The sequence below is a fragment of the Falco punctatus genome (assembly GCF_963210335.1).
Source record: "Falco punctatus genome assembly, chromosome: 1".
Taxonomy (NCBI): Eukaryota; Metazoa; Chordata; class Aves; order Falconiformes; family Falconidae; genus Falco; species Falco punctatus.
This window is the reverse complement of record NC_137580.1, coordinates 5459714-5470986: the sequence shown is the minus strand read 5'-3', so window position 1 is coordinate 5470986 and position 11273 is coordinate 5459714. Positions and strand designations below refer to the sequence as shown.

General features: G+C 40.5%; 1 protein-coding gene across 3 annotated transcripts in view; it reads right to left on the bottom strand.

The window, feature by feature from the left end:
- Positions 1–2202: 2202 nt before the first annotated feature.
- The window catches only part of AFG2A (AFG2 AAA ATPase homolog A), a gene marked incomplete at its 5' end in the record, with an annotated part of 202146 nt that continues 193075 nt past the window's right edge, over positions 2203–11273 (bottom strand). For 2 of the 3 annotated variants that reach the window (XM_080373773.1, XM_080373771.1), the window contains one exon: positions 2203–2580. In XM_080373773.1, the coding sequence (XP_080229899.1) occupies positions 2404–2580 (177 nt within the window). In that variant the 3' untranslated portion in view covers positions 2203–2403. The remainder of the gene's footprint in view (positions 2581–11273) is intronic. The other variant, XR_013925750.1, reaches the window with a different exon arrangement.

Here is an 11273-nt window from a genome sequence, read left to right as displayed (position 1 = left end):
TAAATCCCAATTTATCTGTGGCTTTATCTGTGATGGAGTAAGATTTTGAATGGTATCAGACTAGCCAAATTTGCCAGACAGAATATTTGGGAGCAACAGAAACCTTCTAGGGACTTCAAAAATTTGCCATAACTTATTTTTTTTTAAGAGTATCTTCCTTTTTGAAAAATCGAGTTCCACGATCCCAGCAATACAAAGGGGAGCTTCCTACATTCAAAATCACTTCAGGCACGTAGGTATGTGTCAAGAGATTTGGTGCCCTATGGATAAATGTGGTACCACGCAGATGAGAGGATGTTTGCAGGGATGTTTTTTTCCCCCAAGGAACAAACAGCAGTCACGGGCCAGGATTCTCTTCTAAAGTCCGAAAATTCAATGTGCAAAATTCCTTCTGATGGCAACAGGAATCCAGCCAGCCAGCTCCTACCTGCCTCTCTCAGTTCAGATTCACACCTTGCTGCAGGCTCCCAAGGGATCTGAGCACTTCCCAAGGAACTGGCAATCCAGTTTTGCTACTCATCTGGAGCATCACATAGTGCTATTCTTAGGATACAAAATTACAAAGAGAATTCATCACTGGCAGTAAAAACTACAGTCTCTCTTTCCTTCCTTTGGGAACACATGCTGGGGGAAAGTGCTAGGGGATAACAGCATGGCATTTAATTTTTGGAAACATCAAAAATGTAATGTTTATGATAAATGGCTCGCATCCTGAGCTTCAAGTTAGAGTATATAGAATTTAGAAAAGGAAGATAAAGTAGTTTCAAATTCAGTCTTGATTCCCAAGGCAACTTATCCAGTTTATCATTTGCTTAATTCCCTCTGTCTGTTGTACTACTAAAGAGTCAAACAACGGAAAAAAAAAGAAAACAACCTGCGCATACATCAGATGAACTAAGTAAACGACTAAAAAAATGCTTTTCCTCATCCTCTAATCCTTTTCAGTCACAGTAAAATTAAATGCTAATTACAGCAAGAGGAGGTTAGAATAAAAGCAATAGAAAAGTTGTAGTTTAAAACCAGTAGATTTCTGTTTAAAAGCTACAAATGGTGTGCAGAGTGGAACTAAGTAAAGAAAAGCCATAATCAAGGCCAAGAGATTACTTTTTAAATTTCATATTGATAATATAAGTAAATATAGTAGAAATCTCTCTTAGTTCTATACAAATTTCTCATAAAATTATATAAATTTCTACAGAATTATTACTGGTTTATGAATACATATAAAATGACTGCAAGAAAGAAAAGTCTTCAGAACCATCAATAAACAAATCAAAAAAATAACTTTACATAAAGCCTGAAATTAAATTTCTTCTTTACTTCAAAGGTAAAAGCAGGACTTGGCTAAAATTTTGACCTGTAAATTCTTCTACTTACCTGCAAAACACCAGGAAAACACAGAACTACCCACTGAAAATCAGGTTTTTTAATATTTTTTTTTTTTTAAAGAAATCTGGTTTGTACTGGTTTTGCTTTACCTTGCCCGTTATTTTTCAGTCTGGAATAGAAAGGCTCGGTCATTCTGTTATGGGGAAAAAAGCTGAAAATGCGTTTGCTTAACTGCATTTCATACTGAGTGCAAGAGCAGAGAGCCCGTAAGGATCTGTTGTCGTTTCAACAGATGATATTATGAAGAAATGGGCTGAAAAGATTTTATCTGTCCCTGAACTATTTTGTGGTCATTTCTAACAGTTTTTGCAAGGAGGTTTTCTTACTCGTTAATTAAGATTCATTAGGAATTTAAATGGCCAGCTTTAAATTACCTATCAACATTCCTATTTATTTTGACGGAAGCAAACAAAACCCAAAAATCTTCCAGTGATGCCTGGCAGTGGTTTCAGGTTAGCCCGATGTACATTTTTTATGTATGTACAGTTTTTAAGGTGCCTACTCTCCGGTATGTGTAAAAAGGAGCTGTTTAAGACCAAAGATTAATGTTTCGCTGTAATCAGTCGGGATGCCTTAGCTTTATCTCGGAAAGCTCTATGTTCGGCAAGCCTGTTTGGCAGCTTTTCTGGAGATCATAAATCAAAAGATTCAGAATAATTTTCAGCATTTTTTGTAGTGAGGCCGCTCCCTAGGTCTGCGCCTCACTGGGATGGTCCCTGGGATTAAACTGTGGTTAAGGCAGGAACAAATGAAGATGGTAATGTCACTTGTTGCTACTCTCTTTAGGGCCAAGAATCCACCAAAAATTCAGAATTTGATAATTAACTGTATAATATATATTTTTGGATGATATCAGTTACACTCAAAACTTCCACACAGGCATTTATTATGATGACTCTGCCCTTCAGTTAACTTTGGACACTCCACTCCATACAAAATTCTTTGGCTTTTGACAGCTTCACAAAGGAAATTTGCTATTCACACCATGAATGGGGGCACGCATTAATTTGCTTTTCAGAGCATGTGCAGTCCACTTTGCTGCTGATAATCTGCATAAAACTGGATTAATGAATCGGGAATTCTTGGGGTCACGACAGTCAGCGCGTAGCGAAAGTGCCGTCCCATGATAGATTTGGCATGTATGTCTTCCTGAAGAGCTAAAAGGGCTGCTTCTCTACAGACTGCTGTTATCTGCAAAGAAACAATAAAAAAACAAAACACACAGCATTATTATTATTATAAAATACGTTACTTGAAAGGAAGAAAGCGAACACAAGAATATCAGCCTACTCCAAAAGCAAGATACTCATAAGGATAGTGTTTCTCCAATTTTTTTTTTTAAATAAATGAGGTTGTAGGTGATTAGGACATTCAAGAAACAGGATATAGCTCAAAACTCAAACCCCAGTAACACATTTCATATCACAGCATGTTGCAAATTAACTTGATAATCATATTACCTTGTGTTAAACTCCCCACAACACCTGATAAATTAAAACCCAAACAACCCGCGACACATTTTTCTGTCTCCAAAGAGCAAAGGCAGATATTCCCAGACACTTTTCTTTCTCAGCTTTACGCTGGGAAAGAAGTAAAAGCAATTAATTCAGAAAGGAAGGCTAGAAGGGGAGGGATGTGTGGAAGGGGAGGAGGGTTAAGGTCTCATACCCTGCAATGTGTTTTTAAGCTCTCCGGACTTCAGACAGCGGAAACAGACTGATGCCAGTGTCACTCTAAAGACACATTACTGTGGTGAAAAGAGCTTGTGGAATGAAAAGAGATATTGTGATTTCCAGTGCAACAGGGAAAACAGTGATTGATATTGACTGCTCCCTTATATCTGTAAATGAAAGAGCCAGCTGAAACACATTTGTCCAGCTATTCAGCATATTTTCTCTGTTTGTTCACTTACTGAAAGGAGTTCCCCCGCTTATGCTGTGCTAATGGTTGCCAAAGCCATTTAGTAGCTTTTTAGAGGATTTAGCAGCATGTTTAGGAAGCTTTCAGAAGAAAACATGCATGGATTTAGATGGCTTTGTCAAGTTACAACAATATTACTATTAGTTCTGTGCTGCTCTAATGAGCAGCGAAGCTAAACACTGCTGTTATGCATGTTAATGCTTTTCAGGACTTCAGAGACAGTTAAGCGTGGAAGTGTAGCTGAGATTCAGTGCACCAACTCCTTGCAGAGATTAATACATCATCTAGAAAGTTAATAGAGGGATCTCGGTCCTTCCGTTCAGGATTTTCTCTAAGTAGACAGTGTGACTATTTCCCTATCTCTAACACAAACCTAAAGCCACTCAAAGAAGAAACACCCAAGCAAGATCAAACTGCACACCACCCCCCCACCCCCCCCGTTGATGGAAAAACAGATCCAAGCGTTCTGGACTCTAAATCTGTGTTGGTCTTTGAAGCAGGGGTCCATTTTCTTTTGATAAACGCTGCATTCAGGGTGAGTTCACAAAATGAAGAGGAAGAGACCACCTGGGGGTTTTAACAAGCATTATTAAAAACCCCAAAATGCAGTACAGCAGGTTTTGACTGGCCCGTTCTGCTCACAGAGACCATCGCCGATCTACAGCACCGAAATGACAAAGGAGGGTATCACTGCAGCACAGGACATTCACTGGGTAGGAGCTGGTATGTTTTACTGAAGGAGAAGCTGAAGGAAAGACTGTCAAGTTGGCAGATCCAAAAAAGAAGGAACACCACTCACTGCCAGTCTTACTTCTTGTTTCATTTGTACGCTGATACGCTCAGGAGGAATTTGCCCATAAGCTCATACTTCTGATGATGCTTTTACATTTTGTCTATTCTCTGCCAAGTAACAGTGATGTAACATCGGTAACAGTGATGACAATTAACCTCCAAAGGATTTTTTTGTTTTAGTTTTATTCTTGAAGACTGAACCATAAGTTCTGTGATAACTGAAAATATATTAGACATGAGGACGCACCAGAAAACTGATTTTTTGGGATGTTTTTTTTTTTTTTTGCTTCCCAGGTACATTTAATCTGCTTTTAAGGGAAGTGGAAAAAAACTTTAAGGCATGAATTATTGTCCTCTCTTTTCCTGGCTGCACTCAAAATTTTTGTGGAATAAATCTTGTATACTTTATGGAGTAATAAACAGCAGGCATTATGGCTCAGTGTTTAAAATTTGGGTCCTCGCATCTGGTCACACAAGTCACATGGCATTATTTCCATTCCTTGGCTAACCCAGAGTATCAGGTTTCTGAGGTAAGAGATTTGACATGGCAAGTTTGATTATTTTTCTTCGTTCAAGTATGCAAACTTTAAAGAAAAAAGTCCTCACAAGCGTTCTCACTTGCTAGTAAAGCTAAATTACTCGTGCAAAGCAAACACAAGTAGTAATCTAACCACAGTGAAATGGGAGTGAATTAATCTGGTGAAATCTGCTGCATTATTGGCCTAAGGTCTTCTGGGTTTTCATAGGTATTTCTTGTCACAGTCACATTAGGACATTTCTTACTAGACCAAGTAACTGAAGGGTTTACAAATATAAATTTTGCCTAGATTAAAAAAACAACATAGATCGGGACAATTGAGGCCAAGGGGGCAGGTAGCAGAAGGGGCCATTTGACAACAATGGAAGTGATTCAGGATACTGTAACAGGTGCCGCTATCTCATCACGCGCTGTATAAAAAGCACTTTTCTTTGTCTTAAAACTGCTAATTTAACCAAGTGCCTCCTAGTTCACTGAGAACGGGGAATCATCCATTATTCCCCATCCACCTTCCCCGTATCGTCGATGATTTTACAGAGTTTTCCCTCACCCCCTCTCAGCCAAGACTTTGCAAGCTGAAGAGTCCTCAGTGAGTCGGTCCCTGCTCCTGCAGACCTTATCCATCCTTCAGCCCACCTGCCATGTCACCTTCACCAGTTCTGTTCCATCCCCTTGCTGTGGAGCGGCTGAAGCCTGGCAGGGCGTGGCTGGAGCCGTACCACGGCATAGCGATGTTTCTGGCTGGCTTGCAATTCCTTTCCTGTTATTGTATTTGCCATCGTATTAGCGCTGAGATATTTCTCAGAAAATTATCCATACTACCTCCGGTATCTTTTCCCGAGTGACGATATCTAAATTCAGTGGTATACTCATGAATTTGAAGTCTTGGTGATTTTCTTTTCTCTCCATTGCATTTATCAGCATGAATAGCTTCTGCCTATCTCTATAAATGAATGCTGTGAACTAACATCGCCTCTCTGCCAGTTTTAAGACATTTCTTAATTATTTTCAAATACAAATCCAAGGGGTAACCATTTTTACCTTTTCAGTATAAAAAAAAGAAGATAAAAAAAAAAGTGCAGTCTTTTGGATCTCTGTGTGTCATGAGGGATAGGAATAATGTCCTAGACCTGTTCCAAAGGCAAAATCGCAGCTCAGAGTACTGAGGAACAAAATAGATGTTCTTAACTGCATCTGAATATAGAGTGGCTTTCGTCATTGAGTGTGAAAGCAGTAATGAAGACATTAAGTGATTGTCAGAAACAACAGTGATTAAGCAGCAACAGACCAGGCACCAGGTAATTAAGCAATAACTACTGAGGTGTGGGGTGTTATTGCAGAAATGAATAGCCAGCCAGGTGTGGCTAAATGCTATTGAATCTATGAGTAGCACAATATACCCTAGTTGGATTACTAATATAATTATAAATGAAAGTTTAACAAACACGATTCTCAGTTTCAATGGAATAAGAGCAAATTACTGACCCATGCACGTCTGCTGTCCTCTCTCAACACAGAAATAATTTTGAATTCACGTATTTAAAACAGACTATAATTTTTTTAAAGGACTGATTTATCATTGGAATGGGTGCTTTAACATCAGAAAATAAACAACTGAGTTAGAATCCTACTTCAAAGTCAAAAAGGTGACTGTATCAAGTTATCCTGGGAGCTGGGAGGAAAGGAGAACTAAAACTTGCTATTTGAACAACACCACTCCCCCCCCCCCCCCCCCCCCCGACTGATCAGTAATAAGCAAAACCACACATAAGCTCACAGCTATGGTGCAAACAATGATGAGTCCCAAAAAGAAATGGATTTACACCTAATCGTTTCCTCCCTCCCCATTTCACTCTCAGCAACAATAAAATACCCAGTGCCAGTTACTGTCCCCCTGAATAAACAACATTCAGCATAACCCATCTTTCTCCCAAAACCAATGGTTACACTGGCTGATTCAGCTTGGCTGATTCTCCCCCATTCTGGCATTAAGCACCAACTCTCTCCTAGTGGACTGAAAGTCCTTTTCAGCTTCTTTGTATTTAAAGTGCTCTAAATAGCTTTAAAGAATCTTAAAAAAAAAAAAAAAAAGAAGAAAAAAAAGAAAAGGAAAAAAGAAATGAGCTTCTGTGTTAAAGACTTAGGTATTTTCAAGAAAGTGGTTTTGTTAGTGCAGAGTCTGTTGGGAACACCTGTGAATGTCGGGTTTAATTGGGCTGCAGCTGGTGTCGATTGTGTGCGCAGTAACTGGCAGCCACTGGCTGGCTGTACATTGTGTTTCATTTTCCTTTTTCCTTCCTTTTTAACTTGCTCCTCCACCCCGCCAGTTAAAGTTGTAAGGGATTGTGTGTAAGAGGGATTAGGAGCCTGGAAACAGAATAGTACCCTGCGGTTTGTGAATAGCACAAATTGTGGCGCTTCCTGGATGAAAACTACCTGCGAGGCTGTGCGCCCATGCGGTGCACGCCTGCTAGGCAGCGGCAAAGGAGGATTGTGTATAGGTTTGGGGAGTTTGCTTTCCCACTCTGTTAAGGAGAGATAAAAGGTTCATACATGGTATTTTAAAAAGATGTGAATAACTCCTGGGTCAGGGCATCTGTTTCTCACTCAGGGAAATTCCTACCCGTGTCAGGCACCTCCTCTCACCCCTGCATCAGAAGCTGCTCTAGGGAGAGCAATAACCTTATCCCCACAAAACTGGGGAAGTCAGAGAGCTCTCAGGACCCAGGGCTGTCGCCTGATTGAAGAAAGAGGTGGGCATAGACTCCTTGCCAAAGCGACAACAGAAAGCAAATCAGGAGAAGATGCACGGTAGGCAGAGAGGCTAAAAGGGAGTAACAGGGAAAGAGATTGCTGACTGTATTCTAAAATCCACATAAATATCTCAATTCAGTCACTCCAGCAGCACACAACTTTCCGCCCGGGATTTGTATGAGGCTCAGTGCGACGCTGGGCACAGATGATAAATACCTCTAGGTTTTTGCCACCGCTGGCAGGTCACTCCTGCCCAAAGTGCAGGATGCTGCAGCCTCTTTCCCCCTTCTCCTTTGTGCAGGCACCACCCGCTGCTGGCTGCAGCCTCCCACCCCTCTCTTGTGCTGGCTCCGGCACTAAGCTGGCCCTTTCATTAACTGATTCAATGCACCAGACCATCGGAAAACTAATCCAGAAAAAAAAAAGGGGGGGGGGGGGAAGCAAAAAAAAGCCTTAGCTTGCTGCTGGGGTAATGAGATGGGCTCACAGGGGGATTCAACAAGCACCAGTCGGCATGGGAGGCGTGGAGAGCACAGCAAGTGGGATGCCTCTTCCTCCAGTAGAAGAGAGCTGCTGGATGGCCTCATGACATTTTGTGCTCGCTTCCCCTGTTTTGGCATCCCTGCGCTGCTGCTGCTGCACACGGCCGTCTGTCTGCACCAGCTCAGGTAGCAGCACAGTGCCGGCTGCGCTAGAAACGTGCCCCACGGAACGCTTTTGTACAAACATAGTACTTTTAAAGATAAAAATACTACTTTAAGATGTCACAAATACCATTTTTGCTTTAAAACGAGCTAAACGGAGGGGCTTTTAATTGGTGACAGGTGCAGGTTTTTCAAAACAGCTTAAATCTAGTACTCTCGTGTTTCAACTTTCCTGTTTCATGTGCAAAACAGGGAAATATAAGGTAACATGACATTTTCTCTTCTCTGAGAAAATAAATTCTTACAGACCACTACAAAACTTGTTCTGTTTAGAAGATAAAGTTTCCAATACTATGAATTAATTGATCACCCTGTGATAAATTTTGATCTAATCTTTGAAAGACAAAGAACTGCCCGTTGTATGTGTAGCCCTTCATTCTGCTCAGTTCTATGAACTCCACATGTAAATGGGAGGGATTATACGTTTGGGCATTTTGCAAATGGAAAAGAATCTATTCTAACCCCAAAATGATAAAGTATATTAGCATAATGCTTTTCATACAGTATCCATTCATTCCTCAGATTCATATACTGTACCTACCACTGGAGCTTTGGAGTGAATTTACTTAACACATGATTGTCGCTCTATAAAACTTTCCTAACTCAAGCATGCGAGGCACTCACAGGCCACACAAGTGCCTCAGTGAGACACAGGCTTCCTTGATCTCTAAGCAACTGTGTTTTATGTTATTAGTTTTCCTCAAGTTAAAGTGCATACATCTACATGGTTCTGTATTCACAAACACTGCCTTGGAACAGATGAGTTCCTACTCACATTGCAGCCATCCTCTGCAATGATATCCTATAATTAAATATATTTTTTAATAAAAAGATAAGACTTCTTTCTTCCTTGTTTACTAAAGAGACATTCAATATGAGCAGACATTGGACAGCCTACTTTAAAACAGGTCTGTAGTTATGAAGCTGCACCTTTGCAATTCTTAAATAAAAAGGACAGGTATTACGCCTATCTCGTGGTATCTACTGATCCAACAGTAGATAAAAAGGACAGGTATTATGTCTGTCTTGTGATATCTACTGATCCAACAGTCTGGGCAAACAAGCCCTGCTGTCGCTGATTTAGGAGAAGTTGTTAAGAAAACGTAATTGAACAAAACCAGCTCTATTAATGATGTCTGTTAAGTGAACTTAGTTCAGAACAGATTGGCCCACATCTTCACTATTTAATCTACAGTTTGCTTATTTGTGTAATTCTGCAGAGTGGTGTGCACGTGACCATGCATGTGGGTGCTCACAGCTTACCTGAAGTGCTGCACAGGGATATAAAGTGGTTGTGCCACCTGCACACACCTGGTCTGACCAGGATGATGGTTCCCACTCAGCTTTTACCATGGCAGCCACAGCTGCCTTCAGGGGCTGCAGAAGAGACCAAATCCTCCTTCTGCCCCCTCCTCCCGGTCTCAGCTGGAAGGGCCAAGCTCCAGATTCACCTCAGCTACCTGCTGTGGTCACCTGGTACCAAAGAGCCTGGCATGGCTGAGCCAGACAGCTGGCCAGTTGCTCTTGTGGGACAGCGGCATCATAGCAACAATTTACAAGACAGCAGTGACCATAAAATGCTGCATTTAATTCCTCTTTCAGTACCAAAAACTGAGTGCAGGTTGTGCCTGTGCAGCAGACGGTATCGCATGTATCAGTAGCTCTTATTCTACAAAGTTTGAACACGCCCAGAGAAGGGAAAGATGAGGTATGTAGCCAAAATTAAGCATATGTATCATAACTATAGCACATGATGACAGCTAAGGAGAATAAACCAGAGCCTTCAGTGGTACATGTGAAGTGTCATCACACATACCTCTGCTCATCCTGACATGTTCTAACAGAGCAAAGCTTTGACTCCATCTGCAAGCTTTCTTTTTTCTTCTTTCCACTCTCTTAAAAAATATTACTGGATGTGGTATCCTTCCAAGCAATATATAAAACATGTAAATTCCAATTTAACTTTTGTAACTACAAGCCCAAAATGCAGCTATTTTCCAAAACGCACTCTGTCGATATGGCTCCCATCACTTTGGCAAAGACATGGCGTAGCTACACCTTTCACAAAGGAATTCCGTAACAAAACGAGTTTTTACATGCTAGGACTAAATATTTTTAAACAGTACTCTCTGCCAACTTCAAGTTTCAGCTATATTTGTGCAACAAAAAAAAAAAAAAATATCACACACATGTTTCTATACAAGATTAAGCTGCATTTCTGGTTAACCTCAGAATTATTTCATTTTTATATAAACATTTAATGAGAAAGTTTAACTTCTTCCCTTCAATGAGGAAAAGGAAGCCAAGCCACTAGAAAAACAGAGACTTTCTATGTGTGTGTGTGTGTGTGTGTGTGTGTGTGCGTGCGCGCACTCATTTTAATTAAAAGTAATTAACAGAATACTGCGTTCTCACTCACAGTATGCTGTTACTACAGAGGACCTGTACACAGAGCCAATGCTGTTTTGCCGAATGCCGCTAGCAAGACAGATTGAATTAAGCAAATAAAAATTTTAAACCAGAAGACTTGGAGGACACCATTAGCTGTAGCTGTCATGAGTTTCTCTCTAGAAAAACAAAACAAAAGAAAAAAACTGCAAAACAGATTCGGCAGCTTCCACCTTATGAAGCCTATAGCGTAGGTATTAAGTAGTTGTTGTATTTGCTTGCTTCCTTTTCAGATTTTGAAGCAGACAGATATGAGGTTGGGTGATACGTTCAGCATACTCTCTATTTCTTGCATTGAAAAATAATCCACGCTTTTGTTTCTCAAACCAGTAATTCCTTTCTCAAGTTTAACCTGGGAGAATAACAGCAGCCTTAGACTCCTATCAAAACAAACCAAATAAAAGCAATTCTGCAAAATTGGGAGAAGTGCCCTCCCTTCCTTAAAAATATTTTTTTTTCCTTAATAGAGCACAGCCAGTCTAGAACTGTCTTTCAACTCCTTTCAGCTCCAGCAGCATTTCTATTACATTATACCACCATTTAAAGATTGCTAGAGCCCTAAACTTTTGAATCCACCCAGCAAAAAGCAAAGTCAAAAATTCTTTTTTCATGGGTTTATTTAAGCCCTCCCTTTCATCCTGTCTTTGGAGCTGTGGCAAATACTGTCTCTGATTTGGATCTTGCATAGCAGGTTACTGGCAACTGGATCTGTAGTTACCTACGTTTCA